The 18,990-nt window shown below is 39.2% G+C and overlaps 1 protein-coding gene across 5 annotated transcripts in view; it reads left to right on the forward strand.

Annotated features, from left to right (window-relative positions):
* The first annotated feature begins 4,446 nt into the window (after positions 1–4,446).
* The window catches only part of LOC125399853 (cytochrome P450 3A11-like), a 48,780-nt gene continuing 34,236 nt past the window's right edge, over positions 4,447–18,990 (forward strand). For 3 of the 5 annotated variants that reach the window (XR_015000516.2, XR_015000517.2, XM_048433453.3), the window contains exons 1-4: positions 4,447–4,628; positions 6,110–6,203; positions 12,236–12,288; positions 16,586–16,685. Coding sequence is in view for 3 of the 5 variants with exons in the window: in XM_048433453.3 (XP_048289410.3) it covers positions 4,558–4,628; positions 6,110–6,203; positions 12,236–12,288; positions 16,586–16,685 (318 nt within the window). In the remaining 2 variants the exon portion in view is untranslated. The remainder of the gene's footprint in view (positions 4,629–6,109; positions 6,204–12,235; positions 12,289–16,585; positions 16,686–18,990) is intronic. The other 2 variants (XM_048433452.3, XM_048433454.3) reach the window with 2 other exon arrangements.

Here is an 18,990-nt window from a genome sequence, read left to right on the forward strand (position 1 = left end):
TTCAATGACAATATGAATATGTTTTCTGGGACAAGCACATTTTAGTTTGGGTTGAGTTCAGCTTATCACAGATTGTCATCTTTTGACCACTTTTACTGGGTTTGCTTTGCTACTATTTTGTTTAGGAGTGTGTGTGTGTGTGTGTGTGTGTGTGTGTGTGTGTGTGTGTGTGTATACACATTCATTTACCTTTGTTATCCCCTTTTCTGTGTGTGTGATTGGAGCAAATACCAAATGTACTGACCATGGTGTCTTTGTTATGAAGTCTCTTGGTTGATGTGGAACTGTGGGTTATTTTGCCATTTATCAAAAAAATATTCATTAACCATGGGTAAGTTCCCTATCTGTAGGTCTCCACTTATGTAACATAAGGGTTAGAGTTTAGCAAGAATTTATGTGTATGGGTGCCTTGTCTGCCAGTATACTTGTGCATCACATATATACCTGGTACCCTTGAAAGCCAGAGGGTGGCAAAAACCCAAGAATTGGAGTTATAGACCATTGTGAGCCACCTTGTAGGTATTTGGAATTGAACACAGGTCCATCTTCAAGAGCAGCCAGTGCTCTTAATCACTGAGCCATGGCTTCAGTCCCAACATGAGGACTAGAACAGCTTGGTTACTCAAGGACTTGCCATGAGAACCACAGAGAGAGTGTGAAGGAACTTAAAAGCAGTGAGGTGCTGTGTGCAGGTCAGTGACAAGAGTCTCTGGGAAGGATTGGAAATTAACCATTCATATGGACATCCTTGATTTTTTTTGGTATAAAATCTATAGCAAGGCTTATTTTTAGGGCTAGAAGGGCAGCAGGGAATATCTGCCTCCCCTTCCACTAGCCCTCAGTGTGGGCTTCCTGAAGCACTTTACATTGTTCCTGGTTAGAGGGTAGACCTCTGAGTATTACCCATTGGGAAGGTCTGGATGAGCTGCTGTTTCCTTACTAGTCATATACAGCATTGGGCAAAGCTGAGCCTGTGAAAACTGAAGACCCTGACATCTACAGTACAACCCCCACACCTAGGTCTCAAGGACATAGTGTAAGAGAGGACAGTAATATTGTAAGAGTCAGAGGACCAGGAAATCTGCTGTGAGATGGTGTCTCCTAGAAATGGCAGGGAGTCACATTCATGAAATTGCAACAATGTGGTTACCTAAACAAGGTCTGAAGGGTGGCATCAACAATAGACACTCTAATATGGATGGGAAAAATCTCACAAGACCTCACCCCTAGATGAATAGCTATCACCAATAAATAACTGCTGAGAGAGAGACAGAGAATTAGTCTTCCTAGGGATGAGTTCCTTGATTGATTGTCTAGTACCAAGTGGAAGTAGACAAGATTGCCAAGTGATCAGCCCTGAAAACATACAGACAAACCACGTTAAATGAACTCAGAGGTTTTATTTATATATTTTTGCTTATATATGTTTAACAATAATAATTTTAAAAGAGGCCATGATACTGAGATTGGGTGGAGACATGAGAGAAATTGGAGGTAGGAGAGGAAGTGGGATAATGCAATTTTATTTTAATTGCAAATAAAAATAAAAATGATGGAGACCTTGAGTTTTAGAGCTACATGATTTCTGGATCCTGATTATGTTATGTTAGGGATTTATTATGTAACTTGGATGAATCAATTATCATTTGGAATTTGGTTTCTTCACTTGTGATAGAGCTGTCTCTACAGTATTGAGGAGTAGATGATATTGGCTAAAGTGACCAAAGCACAGTAGACATTAACTATCATTGTCTGATGTCAGCTGGGTTGGTATAGGGTGCACATGCACTCATATACCTGTGGCTGTACGGTCCTTCAAAGTCTTTACTCCAGCTGAGAAAACAATGTAAGTTTTAGACTTCAAAACCACAATGGTAGGCAAATCTCTAAAGTCCTTCTTCTTTCTTAGTGCTTCATCCTATACTCATGTGCTTTCTTAGTGCTTCATCCTATACTCATGAATACTTCTTGAACTTGAAGACTTGGGTGATTCACTTAGGATTGTACCTATTACAATTTGTAGTTGAATAGTTTTTTCAAAATAAAATTTCTCTGTCTCTGTGCCTCTGTTTGTTTTTGTCTGTCTGTCTCTCATTCTCTCTCTCTCTCTCTCTCTCTCTCTCTCTCTCTCTCTGTGTGTGTGTGTGGGGGGGGGGGGGGTATGTATGTGCCACTTGTACCTTGGTGCCTTTGGAGGCCAAAAGACAGTATTGTTCCCCTCCCCCCTGAAGATAGAGTTACAGACAGTTACAAGCTCCTCAGTGTGGATGCAAATCAAGCTCAGGACTTCTGGAAAGCAGAAAGCACTATGAACTACTTAGTCATATCACCATATCCAACAGTTAATTTTTATCATAGGATATCTTTTATTTTTATTTTTTGAGAATCTCATACATGCATGTTGTGTATCTTGATTGTACACATCCAACTCCTACTTTCTCCTCCCTCCTAGGTTTTTTAATAAATCTCTCCCTTCGTCTTTTTTCATTTTTACTGTTGCTTTTAATTAATGTAAGATGTCCTTCTATATAGTGTGAATATATATTCCTTCAGTTGTTTAGTAAAGAAATTGCTTTGGCCTGTGGCAGGATGAAACATAACTAGGCAGGAAATCCAAGCAAAGATACTGATAGAAGAAGAATCTGTGGATAGAGATGCCAGCAAGTTGCCCATAGAGCATAATGCCAGACTACCTAAGTTAATACCATGGCCGTATATTGATATACAGACTCTTAGAAATGGGTTAGTTTACAAGTCAGAGCTAGTCCCTAGTAGTCTAAGCCACTGGCAAAGCAATTATATTAATAATAGATTCTGAATGATTGATTACTAGATCAGTGATTGTGGGGACTAGTGGGCAGGAGAGAAACCAGTCCAGTGGGACAGGGTGAGACAGAGACAAAACGTCCAAATATAGTTGAAAACTCACTGAGGCCAATTATGGCTGCCTGTCAGCATGCTGACTGATATGCTGTTATTTCTTTTAGAGTCTCACTCTCTAGAGAAGAGGGGAAAGAGGGTCACTCATATGTTCCTTCCATTCAGCCTCTTTTATTTGAATGTATGAAAAGAACATATTCACCAGGATGTCTGGCCTTAGACTCTTAGCATTTACCTGCCCTGCTCACAACAGGACATGGCCAGAGTGCTTGGAATTTATGCCAACAGACACTACCTGCTCATTGTGTAGTACAGGTACATGCTCTAACACATATTCATGTTTTCCTCCTATAGGGGAAATAATAGGATACATGGTCATGGTACTATTTTGAATTTTTTTTTATTAAATGTACTTTGTGAGTGTATCTGACTGTGCTATGGCACCCGTGGTTTGGAGGTTAGAAGACATCCTTCAAGAGTTGGTTCTCTCCTTCCATGTGGACCCCAAGGTCAAACTCAAGACATCAAGTTTTGGAAGCAAACACCTTTACCAGCTGAGTCATCTCACCCATCCAAAAAATAACCAATGCAGCCACAACTTGCTGGATTTGAGGTTTATCCTCCACTAAAAGGGATTGAATCTAGGACATCATGAATGCTGCTCATCTGCTCTATCACCGATTTACATCACCAGAAACATTTGTGTTGTTTATGTCCATAAAATGAAATAATATAGAGAACATGTAGATACAATACTGTGTATTAAAATATACAAGTATAAAAATAAATATATAGTGTATATGATACTTTGTATTCAAATGCCAGACACACTCACAAAGTACATTTAATAAAAAAATTCAAAATAGTACCATGACCATGAATTCTGTCTCTATTTACTGATTACTTTATTGAAGAGTTGTGTATATTTTTTAAAATACAGGGTGTCATATTGTAGCCCACGCTAGCTATCTTAAACTTGCTATGAAGACAACTTTGTTTTGAACTTCTGATCTTCCTGTCTCTACCTCCGAAGTGCAAGGCCCTGTTCTGTGGTGTTGATGATCCAGTTTAGGGCTTTGTGAGTACTAGGTAAGAACTTTCTCAATTGAGAAACATTCCCAACCAAGAGTACCATTCTGCACTTATTTTTAATTAATAAATTTTATGGCCTAATAACTTACACAAACACACAGACACATGTGCACACACACATGACAAAATATTTTTCAAGTTAAGACAAAGACATGTGAATATCTGCACACAGATTGCAAAATGTCAGCTTTATTTCATGTATTTTTGAATGGAGTCAGCCTTGGTGAAAGGGCATTTCATGTCAATAAATTTGCTTGAAATTTTGATAAAATGAAGAACCTTTGGTCTTCCTGAAATTACAACATTGTTTACTAATTCTTCCCTAAATATTAAATCACAGAACATCAAAATATGCTCTACATGAACTTTATGGTTTGTCAAGGCTAAGAGAATATCAAAGTCCAGATGATGCAGATGTTAGCCATCTACTGGCTGGAGCCCTGACTCTACCCATCCTACAAGGGTATAAATATCACAGGCTGGGAACTCTTTAGCAAAACAGAGCAGAAGGGAAGCTCTGCAAAGGACAGCACGCACTGCTGGAGGGAGAACACAGAGGGGAACATTGCTGACAGACAAGCAGTGATGGACCTGACTTCAGCTCTCTCACTGGAAATCTGGGTCCTCCTGGTAACCAGCTTTATTTTCCTATACCGGTGAGCAACCACCAACATCCCTCTCCCAGTGTGTCCTTGGGATTGGGGTTATATTCAGACCTGCATTCTGGTATTGACTGGAAGGTCAAAAGTGACATAGGAAGTGGAGCTAGAAGAGATGGCTCAGTGGTTAAGAGTACTGATTGCTCTTTTGGAGGACACATGTTTGAATCCTGCCATCCACATGTGGCTTACAATCATCTGAAACTACAGTTTTGGAGGATCTTATGTCTTCCACAAGCACTAGGATGCAATTTTAAAAAGTGATAGCAGAAGTTGAAGTTAACTCTTGTAAAAACACTATGAATTAATATGTTCTTATTTATTGGGGCTAGCGCCAGCACATGAGACAGTGTGTGTGTGTGTGTGTGTGGGGGGTGAATCGGGCATGTAGAAGGCCAGATAGGCCAAGTTAGCACCAAAAACAGTGACAGAAAAAGACACGGTTACACCAAAAATGTGGCAGCTGCGCCAAGAGCGTGACATCTACATCAAAAGTGTAAGAGCTATTAAAAAACAGTGATGTTAGAGAGCCCATGAAAAATATTCCCAGCCAAGATGGTGTTGAAGGGGCGCAAGCTGGGAGGAGACCTGACTTATTTACAAAGAGGGTAATTGTAGTTAAATATGGGGTAAGATGACATAAAATGCCTTATGCCCTTGTGATCTCCATTAGGGGCTATAGGAGCCATGGCTCATAAGGATGTGACTGCTGATGTGATTGATTAATTCCCTTTCTATTCTCCTGGAATTAGTGGGGTTTTGCTCTATAAGTTGCATGCTGTAAGGAAATAAACAAGTTCCTGCTTGACTCAACTCCCTGCTAAGTCAATTCTTCGTCAGGCTCTACAGAGGGACCCTGCATGTGTGTGTGTGTGTGTGTGTGTGTGTGTGTGTGTGTGTGTGTGTGTGTGTGTGTGTGTAAGTCAGGAGAAAACTTTGGGGGAGTCATTTCTCTCCTATCATGTGAGTCTTGCTAGCCAAACTCAGAATAACAAAAAACTTGGCAGACAAGAGCCTTTACTGTGTGGACAGCTATGAGGACAGAAATGAACTGAAAGCTGAGCTGAGTTCATTGTACATTTTTATTTTTGGCTAAATAAGCATCAAATGAGTGCCTATATGTGCTAGCCAAGCACTCCAGTACTGAGGTATAGCCCCAGTGGTACAAACTCTTCAAGTTCATATTGACATTATGCAGCTCTGCTCAGGACACCACCACATAGAGTCAGCTTGCTGAGGTGATAAGATTTACACTTGGCATGACCTGGATTGACCTTCAAGTTACATCTAGATCCACAATAACTCAAAACAAACAAGTACAAACCACGGGCTCCCATGCACACTGCGCCACTCACCTTTCCTTTAACCTCTCTGAGAGATGGAGGGTCAGCCAAGTTGTTGGTTGGTTTCATGTTTTGGTCATGTTTATCTCCTCTCTTCTGTATGTGTAATCACAAGGTTTTCTGTTTCTCTTATAGATTGGGGACCCAAAACCATGACATTTTTAAGAAACAGGGAATTCCTGGGCCCAAACCTCTGCCATTTTTAGGAACCATGCTCAATTACTACAAGGTGAGTATTGATTCCTTTTTGTTCTAAAGTTTTCAAATGTTCTTTTAATTCACTAGTATGGGATTTTTCCACCTTCTTTATGTAAGCATTTAGTGCTATGAACTTTCCTTTTAACACCGCTTTCATTGTGTCCCATAAATTTGGGTATGTTGTGTCATCATTTTCATTGAATTTTAGGAAGTATTTTATTTCTCCCTTTATTTCTTACTTGACCCATTGATGATTCAAGAGAGCATTGTTTAATTTCCATGTGTTTGTGGGTTTCCTGGAATTGGTATTGCTGTTTGCCACGGACCGGCTCAGGGGAGCCACTCAGACCGTGGGGAATCAGGGCGAAGGCACAGTAGAAATCAGGATACGGTGAGGAAATTGACGGATAGTCACTCTTAATGAGACATACTGCTGCAAGTTTATTCTTTCAGTGTAAGGTTTTTATATCTTAATCAAACAAAGAACTTGGTAAAGGCATACATCATCAGACTATAAAATAGAAAAGATCAGCACAAAACAGTTTTACAAAGAGAATCTTTGAAGATGCTTTGGCATGGGTACAAGGACTTTTGCTCCCTCATATTCCGTTAAGTCAGCCCTTTTTTCTTGTTATTAGAGAGACCACTGTTCTTGAGTTAGGTCTTCTTTATCACCTTACACCAGGTGGCCAGCTGGTCTGAGGCATCAGTAGGTGACGTTGTGCGCCTGGGTGGGAAAGAAGAAGGCTACTATCTTTCTGGGAAAACTTTCTGCTAGGAAATTTCTAAGACCTGATCTCAACTCTCCTCCCTTCCTGATGCTCAGGTGTTGTTATCAGTCTAGGTTTTCTGGCCATAAGGAAGGCTGCATAGGCCTCCTGTTGAATTGCAGTAAATGTCTATTACTGTTTTTCTGTAGAAGACTTCTAAGGTTTTTCCTAGTAAAATTAACTCCTTTTATTCCACATCATCAAGGAATTATCCTAATGATGATCCTGCCAATTCCCAGAACTGGCTACTTCTTTTGAGGCTTTAATGAATGATGGGGCAGAATTCAAAAATGTTCTCAGCAGTCTTGTTTGTATCCGCAACTGCCTGGAATAGTCTGATCTGTTAGCAATATGCACGGATCATAAAGAACACATAGACAAAGGAAAAGACACGCATTATGGCTCCAAGGTCAGCGAAGTCGAGTCAGTACAAATGGCAAGTCAGGTGGCATTACACCACAACTGATTGCCAAGGGACTGCCTGGAACACACAGCTCCGAGAAGCACAGATCCCAATCCTCGGCAACACCTGCCTACCCAGGCAGCATTTCTGCTACACTGGCATGACAGCCGTGGATGTAGCAGCTGTTGACTTCTACTTTTAGACCATGGTGATCCAATAATTTACATTGGGTTATTCCATTTTTTTTTTTGCATTTGTTGAGGCTTGTTTTGTTACCGAGTATGTGGTCTGTGTTTGAGAAGGTTTCATGAGGTTCTGAGAAGAAGGTATATTCTTTTCTGTTTGGATGGAATATTCTATAAATGTCTGTTAAATCCATTTGAGTCATAACACTTGTTATTTCTCTTATTTCTGTGTTCATTTTTTATTGTCCGATTGACCTGTCCAGTGGTGAGAGAGGAGTGTTGAAGTTTCTCACTATTAGTGTGTGGGGTTTAATGTATGACTTAAGCTTTAGAAGTATTTCTTTCATATATGAAGGGTGCCCTCGTATTTGGGGCATAGATGTTCAATATTGAAATTTTCTCTTGATGTCGTTTTCCTGTGACCTTCTTTGTCTCTTTTTACTGATTTTAGCCTGAAGTCTATTTTGTTAAATATTAGGATAGCTACAGCCACTCATTTCTTATGTCCATTTGATTTGTATATTTTTTCCCAACCCTTTACTCCGAGATGATGTGTATCTTTGAAATTGTGATGTATTTCTTTTATGCAGAAGAAGGGTGGATACTGTTTTTGTATCCAGTCTGTTAACCTGTGCCTTTTTATAGGTGAGTTGAAACCATTTACATTAAGGGCTATTAATGACCAGTAATCGCTACCTACTGTTTATTTAGTTTTCATTGTTGGTGTTAATTTGTGCATTTTCCCTTCTTTGGGATTTGCTGCTATGAGACCATCAATTGTCTGTGTTTTTGTTGGTATAACCAACTTCCCTGGGATGGAATTTTCCTTCTAGCATTTTGTATAGGACTGGATTTGTTATTAGGTATTAGTTAAATCTGGTTTGTCATTGAATATTTTGTTTTGTCCTTCTATGGTGATTGACAGTTTTGCTGGGCATAGTAGTCTGGGCTGGCATCCCTGGTCTCTTAATGTCTACATAATGCTTGACCATGACTTTCATTCTTTCCAATGAGAAGTCAGTTGTAATTCTGATAGGTCAACCTTTATATGTTACTTAGCATTTTACATTTACAGCTCTTAATATTATTTCTTTACTCTGTATGCTTAGTATTTTGATTATTATGTGATGAGAGCACGTTTTATTTGGTTCCAGTCTATTTGGTGTTCTGTTAGCTTTTTGTAATTTCATATCTTTCCTTAGGTAGGGTGTGTTTTCTTCTATGATTTTGTTAAATATATTTTCTGTGCTTTGGAGTTGAACTTCTTCTCCTTCTTCTATACCCAAATCTTCAGATTTGGTCTTTTCCTGGTGTCCCATATTTCCTGGGTATTTGGGGTTAAGCTCTTGTTAGATTTAATGTTTTCTTTACCTGATGAGTCTATTTTCTGTATTATATCTTCAGCACTTGAGATTCTCTCTTTCATCTCTTGTATTCCTCTGTTCATGCTTGTGTTTGTGGTTCCTGATTGTTTTCTCATGATTTTTGTTTCTATAATTGCTTCGGTTTGTGATTTCTTTATTGTCTTTATTTCAGTATTCATGTCCTGAATAATTTCTTTCATATGTTTTATTTCTTTTTCTTGGTTTTCTTTAAGTGATTTGCTGATGTCTTCCATTTTTTCCCCTCCATTTCTTTAAGAGAATGTCTCATTTCCTTTATTAAAGTTTCAGACATTCTCTTGAAGTCGTTTTTTAGGTCATTTTCTTCTGCTTCATACATATTTGGTTGTTCAGGTCTTCCTGTTGCAGGGTCTTCAATTTCTACTGCTGTTGTGTTGTTCTTTTCAATGTTGCATATGTTCTTACCTTTTCCATTCATCTTTTTCTCTAATAGGTATGGTTGGTTTTGTCTGAGATTTTGTTGAAAAATCTTCTAGGTGTTAGTGAATCCAAAGCTCAGATGGTTGTTCCCCGTGGTAGAGTCAGTGTCACAATTCTAGTTACCCCATTGGTCACTCTGTGTTCCTGGAGATGTTTCAGCTCTTCTGTGCTTTGCTCTGCCCCTTTGGAGTTTACTATCTCAGGCCTACTTTGGCCTAGGTAGTTGGCTTTCCAATGTTTTGATAAATCCTGGTCCTCAACTCCTCCTGCAGAAGTCCCTGGTTTGGAGTAGGACCTGGAAATGTTTATGGCTCTTGTCTACTGCCTCAGAGGTCCCAGGCATGTGTGTTCCCAGATCTGCAGAGGAACTGCTAACTCCCTCAGCGATCCCAGACTCATGCTTCGACCTGCAGACGTTCCAGGTTCCTGCCTATTACCTTTGATGTCATAGACCAATTTTCAGGCCTACTCCCTCAGAGTACCCAGACTCACACCTAGCTCCATAAGATCTCTATTTTCTACCTATTCCCTCAAAGGTCCCAGGTTCACTCATGCCCAGACTAGCAGAGATCCTGGCTCAGGCCTAGTTCCTGGGAGGTCCTAGACTCATGCCCAGACTCATCTGGGTCCTGGCTTAAGTCTACTTCCTTGAAAGTCTCAGATTCACTTCTGGACCCTCAGTGGTCTCTGACTCTAACTCAGTCTCTCAGTTGACTATTGATTCCTGTAGTCAATAATGGTTTTGTTCTATTAAATTCTCCTTGGGAGCAAGCTCTCAGATTTTATGCCCTTATGCTGTGTGTTATCATGATACTAGAGAATGTCCAATGGTTCCTTGGAGACTAATTGCTAAGTTAAAACTATCAAATGTTTGTGTATATGTTTTTATTGTGTATATGTTTGCATTTGCCTATGAAATAGTGCTCAGGTGTGTGTAGATGCATGTGCATAGATATATGTGTGTGCATATTGAGGTCAGAGGTTGGTGTTGGGTATCTTCTTGATTGTTCTTCACTTTATACTTTGAAGCAAGATCTCTTAGAAACCCAGCTCTCTCTGACATCATTAGTTTAGCTGGCCGGCTTCCTCCTGGGCTCCTTTGAATCTGCCTCCTGCAAGTGGGGATACTGGAGGACTTTAACCCCTGCCTGGCATTTACACAGAGACTGGGAATCCTATCTCTAACTTTTATGATATTTCTCCCACTGATCATCTTCACAGTTCCCATTGTCAACTTCCCCTAATATATATTAATTTGGGAATAAGTGTATATGTATTACAGCATGCGTATGTAGGTCAAGGGACAATTTATGGAGGTCAGTTTTCTTTTTCCACCATATGAGTCGTAGGGATGAATCTCAGGTTGTCAGAGTTGGTAACAAATGCTTTTTCATTTGTAGCCATCTCACCAGCCTTGATGTCACTTTATTGAGCCTTAAGTTTGCCTTAGGTGAAATGCACAGATTTCCAGCCCATTTATTCTTGATATTCAGGACATGATGCTCAAACTTGGTGAGCAAAAGGAAGTTGTTTCTTACCTAATGAAGATTCTGGGAAGGCACTTCTGTACTTATTTGAAATAAATATTGAGGGCTTTTCCAGCTTCTAGGACATCTACCTGGATGCATTGATTAAAATTTTCCAGATCATGAGCAACATTTTTACTTTGCTGAATATTTATGAAACATCAGCATAACACAGACCTACATACACATTTTTTGGGGGAAATTTTCATGTGCTTGGATTCTCTGCAATCATGGAAACTTGAAGCTATTTCTATATGAAGCCTCACCATTTACTCTTTACGGCTGGTTGAGAGGGTCTTGAGAATTATAATAGTTTCTTTATGGATCTTCCTTTAGGAAGTGATTGCTTCTTTTAGAAGGACTCTATTTGTATATATGAGTATCTGCATGTGGGTTTATGCACATAAGTGCAGTACATACAGCAGCCAAAAGAGGATGCAGGATTCACTGGTGTCAGAGATACAAATCATTGTGAGGTGTTGGGTGTGAGTTCTGTGGGTTCTCTGGACAGAACTTGGACACTTGGGAATATCAGCAAATGCTCTTAACTGCAGAGTCACATATCCAGCCCCAATGACAGGTTTTCTATTCTGTTTTGGTTTGTGGTGCTGAGAATGGGATCCAGGGCTTTAGACATGCCAACAAGTGCTCTATCACTGACATGGGCCTATATCTTTTTCTCTTCCTTTATAGACAGCAGCCTGTGCATGAGTATGAGCAGCAAGTGTGTGAAAACCTGAGACAGGATGGTGGCTGTCAGTAACCTTACACACATGACTACACAATGTGCTTTGTATTTTCATTGAAAGATATTAATGGCAAAACCACTGTGAAAAGGATTGTTTAATCAAATTATTAATGATGAGACTGTCATGTGCAACATTTAAGTCTAGGTGGATCTTTTGAGACAAACCTGACCCATGATCAGTCCTCAGCAGACATTTCTAAGTTCACATCCAGAGAGTGAGTGTCAAAGGCAGTACTGTTGTCTGCTCATGTTTTCGTCCTTAATTTTCTATACTTAACTATCACATTCTTTAAAACAATTTATTATTATTATTATTATATTCATAATCAAAATCATTATTTTGTGTGTGGTATGTTTCTGGTGCTGTGCACATGTATATATCTATGAGTGTGTTTACATAGACTACAGAAGGTGTCAGGTATCCTGCCCTATCATTCTGCTTTTTCCTGATGAGCCATTTTTCTGGTGCCACTACATATAACTGAACAACTTTTCTCTCTCAGAAACGGTAAATCTTGTTTCATAGGATTTGAGGGTTTGGTTCCCTGGTTACAGAAAGGTTGATACATACAGAACAATAATGGAATTCATGCTCTTTTTCTTTTCAGGGTATATGGAAATTCGATGTTGAGTGTTATAAAAAGTATGGGAAAATATGGGGGTAAGTATTCTAGATAGTTACCTGAGTTCATTCTTTTAGGAGGATATACTCTACTTATTCAATGACAATGCGAGCTGAGAATTACAGTAATGACTTCTCTGTTGTAAAGGTTACAATGTGTGTCATAAGTGCCATGGTTCACAGGTCTGATTATCTTGAGAACATTATATTCTATGGAGTTTGGACAGGATTTGAGACTCTGAACTTTGTGTGTGTGTGTGTGTGTGTGTTAATTTATTTATTGAGACTGAGTTTCTCTGTAACAGTCCTGGCTGTTCTGGAAGTCATTTTGTAGACCAGATTGGCCTCAAAGTAACATATATCTACCTGCCATTGCTTCTGAGTGCTGGAATTAAAGACATGGGCTACAACACCTGGCAGAGCCTTGTATTTTATCCAGTGTCAGCATCTTATTTTTTTTTCTCTTCTGAAATTTCCTTTTCATTACATGAAATGCACTGTTTTATGTCCCTCTAATCTGTTCTGATAAAGGTGTGATATCACCAGCATTGGTGGAGCATGCTGGGAGGACTTGCTGAAGGAGTTAGAGAAAGGAAGATCATGAGTTTGGGGCCAACCTGGTAACACAAGGGTGTGATACCTTCTCTTTGTCACATTCACTCATTTCCTCATAGAAGTGCTTACTACTTACTTAGTGTTGACTTTAGCATGTCCCTTGACAGCAGGTATGGCAGTATATAGCTAAGCACTTGTTATATTTTTATGCTTACCATTAAAAAATTCTCTTGCAAATAAACATCTTTTCTTATTGTTTGTTATATTTTATTTTCCTTGAGGGCAGGGACATTTAGCATGGTGTACACATGTAGTTCAGAGGAAATTTGTGGTAGTTGGTCTTCTGCTTCCAGCATATTGAACTCAGGTGAACAAGCATGGTACAAGTGCTTTTTTTTTCCTGCTGAACCATCTTATCAGCCCTCTCCAAGATTTTGTTTTTTCAAAGACAGGGTTTCTGTGTGTATCAGCCCTGGCTATTCAGAAACAAGCTCCATAAGGCCAGGGTGGCCTCCAACTCACAGAGATCCAACTGCCTCTGCCTCCTGAGTTCTGGAATTAAAAGTGTGTGTATCACTACCGCCTGCCAGGATTTTGATAGTATTGTATATCACTATGTCCTGTCTTATTGAACTGACTTTGTAAATCCTATGTATATAATAAACAAAGTGCTCATCCTTGGGTCTATGACCTTAATGGTTCTGTAAAGTGGCTGATTCAGCAGCAGGAGCTCTTCCCTATTGCTGATGCTGGAGTTTGGTTAGAGCTTTGGAGTAGGTGTCATCAGTATGCTATCAGACAGAAACAAGTGGGAGGAGCCTCTGGCTCTTTCTGCCTCTTCATCTCTTCTCATCCATCCGTAACACAGAGATCTGTGGAGATGCACACCCAATAAATACCATGCCATTCAGTGCCAATATTAGGTTTCCTGTCTGTCCAATGGCCCGGTGTGAATATCTCCTTGCAATATTATTGCTTGTCAACACTTGATAGTAATTTTTAAACTTTTTATTGGCCTAATATCTTTTTTGTTTATTCATTTGTTGCTTTTTTAAAAAGTGAATCTCTTTATGCAGCCCTGACTGTTCTGTCACACGTTATGTAGACCAGGCTTGTCTTGAAATCAGAGATCCACCTCCTTCTGCTTTCCAAGTGCTAGAATTAAGGGTGTGTATCATACCTGAACCCAATATAGTTTTTATATGTAATATTTCTCTTACATTTTTATTAGTTTTGTGTGTGTACCAATGAATTTAACTGGACAGACTTACAGAAACATGAGTGATTGAGAGGCTATTGAGAAGCCCGTGAAGAATTTACTAATGGTCTACCAGTGACATAGACTTCTTGCCTTCCCAAAGCAACTATTTCTTTTTGATTTTTTATTATAATTTTTCATTTATCACAGAGGTACATATGTCCCATGGAGTACATGTAAAGATCAGAAGACAACTTGTAGCACTCAGTTCTTTCACTATGCCTTATAGATCCCAGGGATTGTACTGGTGTTGATTGGGCCATTTTCATTTCCCACCACAGGAGCTAGCTGTGTGCAAGTCCTCAGACAGGTGCAAGACCTTGAACTTCCTGTAGTTATGTTGACAACCACAGGGGTTGCAGAGGTAGTTCTATCTGCAGGGAATTCCAGAATACGGAAGACAGCATTGCAGCTCTCCTCTCCTCGTCCTGGCTCTAATGGTCTTTCTGCCCTCACTTCTTTGTTATCTAAGTCTTTGAGAAGTTGGTAAAGGAGCCTCATTTAAATTCTGTTATCTCATTTGTTTAAAAGCTCAATGTATCAAAACCAGGGCCTGGTTCACTCTAGGCAATCTTTCTACCACTGAGCTGTATACCAAGCCCAGATACGGAAATATTTTATTATTTTTAATGATTGTTTTCATTTCAAGTTTTAATGTAAAGGATTAGTTTCTACCATAATATATGTTATATTAGCTTTAATGTTATATCTTAAGGATTTAATTATGAATTTTAGTTGAATATTTTATTGTTTAACATCTATTTCTATTGTTTTTATTTTATATGTGTGTGTGTGTGTGTGTGTATGTGTGTGTGCACATGTGTGTGTCTGCACATGAGTGCTGATTATCATGAAGGCCAGAGGCATTATCAGCCTGGAGCTGGAGTTACAGGTGGGTGTGAGATGACCAACATGTGTCCTAGCAGCCAAACTCAGGTCCTTTACAAGAACAATATGTGCTCTTAATTGAGGTTCCATCTCTCCAGTCCCTTGCCATATTTAAATATGTAAAATCATAGAAAATGGTATAGGCAACAGTCATATATTCACATGTAGACTTAAATATTTCAGTTGTGATTTCTAATTATGATGTCTTTCAGAAATTTTTTTTAAGTGACTCATTTTGTCTTGAATGACATACCTGTTATTTTACAAAGCTTCCACTGTATCAATGATCAGACTCCTCATGTTAGACTGGGATCTCCTTTGAGAATGTGTATAGCTATAACCAGTGAGGGTCATATAAAGTGAGAATCAATGTCTAGATTTGAGGCTACCACTCAGAACCTGGCTTGGTTTAATGTAGAGGAAAGTTTCTGTCTCACCTGATCCTGGAGCTGTTCAGTCCCAAAGAAACACATGGAGGCTAATATTAATTATGAACTGTTTACCTATTAGCTTAGGCTTATTATTAATTCTTGTCTTTATTTAGCCACATTGCTTAGTATCTTTTCTTTGTAAAGCATTCTCATCTTGCTTCCTCTGCATCTGATTTGTGACTGATTCTCTGCCTTTCATCTTCCCAGAATTCTCCTAGTCTGTTTGTCCCAGCTTTGCTTCCTGACTATTTGCTACTGGTCAATCAGCATTTTATTAAACCACTATGAGTAACAAATTTTTACTGTACCAGAGCATTATCCCACAGGACTAAAAATCCTCAGGCAAATGGATTTTTATTATGTTTGACTTTGTATTCCAAACATTGGATAACAAATGTGGCATGAATGATAAAAATCCAGAGACAGATATTGGGCTTAATCTGAAGATAGGAAAAGCAAAGGAACAAGGCCACTAAAGAATTCTTAACTCTACGAAATTCTCAGACTGAAAGAGAAGGAATTTTTGTCTCATCCCAGTTTATATTTTTCTCTAGGGCTGAAATTAAAGGTGTGAGCCACCATTGTGGTATGAGGCAATTCTATATTCTATCAATTATGTTTTAAATAAACACTAATTCACCAGTAGCCAGGCAGGAAGTATAGGCAGGACCACCCGCCATGAAGTAGAGCTGAGGCAAGGAGAACAGGATAATTCTAGGAAAAGGGAAGTTACCTCCCCAGTCCTTTTTCGACACTGAGGAATTAAGATCTGATCTACCCCATTGAAAAAGTACTGAGCCATGTGGCTAATGTAGATAAGAATAATGGGTTAATATAAGTTACAAGAGTTAATAAGAAGCCTGACCTAATGGGACAATCAGTTTATAATTTATGTATACCTCTTTATGATTTCCTTTGAGGCTTACCGTCTGTTGGACTGGGCAGGACAGAAACCCCAACAAACAGGCCCTCATATTACCCCATAGCTGGATATGTTTCTGCATTGATCTTGTATAGCCCAGTGTGGCCTTGAACTCACCAGAGATCCATCTGCCTCTGTCTCACACATCCTGAGATTAAAGGTGTGTAACACCACTGCCTCACCTATAGTAGATTAGTTTTATCTTCTGGTCTTCAGACAAGCTTATCTACAAAACATAAATAAAATATCACTATAGGTTAATTAGTTATTTTTTCCATACAGGTTGCTTGATGGTCCAACACCCCTGTTTATCTTTGCAGACCCAAACATGATCAAGAAAGTTCTTGTAAAGGAATGCTATTCTGTCTTCACAAACCGACGGGTAATTTCCTTTTTTAATTAAAGGAATGAAAGATTCATTTTTTGCTGAGTTTATTGATGTGTATGTATGTGTGTCTATATGGCTCAATGCCATAAGTGTGTAGGTTCCTGTGGAGGCCAGAAGAGTATATGAGATATGAGCTGATCCCTTTTATCTGCTGTTTCAAGCACTTGTGAGCAGCCTGACATAGGTGCTGAGAACTGAACCTGGCTCCCCCAAAAGTGCAGCAAGCACCTTTAACCACTGTGCCATCACACAAGCTACCCCCTTTATATTTTACTTATTGAGATTTTGGAGACAGCTTTTCTCTGTGTAGCACCAACTTTCCTGAAACCTATTCTATGATCAATGTTTTCCCCAACTCAGTGTTCTGCCTGCTTCTACCTACCTCTGCATTCCAAGTACTGTATTTAAAGACATGTACCAGCGCTGTCTAATGAGACTGGGTTTGTGGAACCTTTTTTTGTCTCTTTCAAGACAGGGTTTCTGATATAAACTTGACTATCCTGGAATTCACTTTGTAGACAAGGCTGGTCTCAAACTCACAGAGATCTGCCTTCTTCTGTCTCCTGAGTGCTGATATAAAGGTGTACAACACCATGACCTGGGTACTTCTTTAACTGAATGAATGAAATAAATATATATTCACAATGGCCTCCTTAATAATATGCAAGCAGGGTCTAGGTAGTCAATTTACTAATGAGGAAGTGTAAATTTACTAAATTATTGTGATCCAGTTGTAGATGGACACTCTTGTCATCTACATTGTGTTCATATTTCTGTTTCATGGGTTCTTTCTTACGTCTCTGTATATCAGTACAGTTTATCACAGATCTAGGTTTGTGTGATGACAAACACTCAGAAAAGAGAGCTGTTTCTTTACCTGTAATTTCCTCTTGGTAGCCCCTTAGCTCCCATGTACAGCCTGCCTTTCTCTCTTCACTTTGTATATCCATTTCTCTTTTCACTGGATGGTGTGGTCAGGGTCAAGTCTGACAATTATTCACCTGGCCCTTCTGTGTGGATCTGCTTGTGTACAAATTATATGCTTTTGAAATTAGCTCTCAAATCTAAAGCTTTATTTATGTTAATTTAATGTGAGATATGATACTTAGCTCAATGTTCTCTCTCTGTGTGTGTCTCTTTCTCTCTCTCTCTCTTTTAAACCATGACTATCCACTGTTCTGTCTGGGGAAATCTATTGGTTCTCTCATTGCCTTAGGTCCTAGGGATTGAACTCAGGTTGTTGGGCTTAGCAGCAAGCACATCTACCTACTGAGCCATCTCTTAGACCATCATTCAGCCTTTGATCATCTGGTGAAGTTGGCTGAAGGGCTAGTTTTCAGCTGCCCTTCATCAAGGGAAGCCATTTTCACTTCTTCCTAATGTTCTGAGTGTTTTAATATAAGGACAGTTGGGAGACTGCACATTGTATAAATATAATTGTGGAAGTTCCACCAGGGAAGTGGAATTATATTTAATCTTTTATCACTTCATAAAGACTTACAAAAAGAAATTTCTACAGTATTATTTCTAAATAAAAAAAAACAACCACAAACTAAACAAATCAGGGTTTAGAGAGATGACTTAATGGCTGAAAGTTCTGAAAGAGGATGAGGACTTGGTTGAATACATCCATATAAAGGGGCTCAGAAGTACTTGTAACTCCTGATGTAGGAGCTTCAACTTGCTTCTTCAGCCTCTGACTACACTGCACACACATGTGTATACGTTCGTTCACACACATAGAGAAAGACATGTATAAAATATTAAAATACACCTTGAAAACACAAAAATAAAATTCTTTAAGTGTCTCAGGCTAGGGGAATGGCTCAGTGGGTAAAAGACGAAAGTTTGGATCTTTGCCTCAAATAAAATCTGAACATACATTTCAGAACTGTGTTTGGAAATATTTAGGCTCTAGGGCTTGTTGTCTTTCTACTCTAGCCAAGCTAGAATGTTCTAGATTCATTGAGAGACTCTGACTCAAAAAGTACAGTAGAGAGTTATAAAGAAACAAGGCAGACCTCTGGTCTCCTAATGAGCATGCACACTGCACTCTAACCTACACACAAAGACACAGACATAGACACAGACACACACACACACACTCATACACACAAACACACACACACGCCATATCAAAAAACTCATTTAAATACTGTGCTGGTGAACTTGTCTGATGCAGAGTTAACTTGCTATCCTATCACCAAGCCATTTGCCATCTGCATAGCTCTGGAGAATCTACTAAAATTCTTGTTCCCATCTTTACTCCCACCTCTGGAAACAATTTCCCAACCACAGA

The sequence above is a fragment of the Myodes glareolus genome, chromosome 2 (assembly GCF_982192425.1).
Source record: "Myodes glareolus chromosome 2, mMyoGla1.1, whole genome shotgun sequence".
NCBI lineage: Eukaryota > Metazoa > Chordata > Mammalia > Rodentia > Cricetidae > Myodes > Myodes glareolus.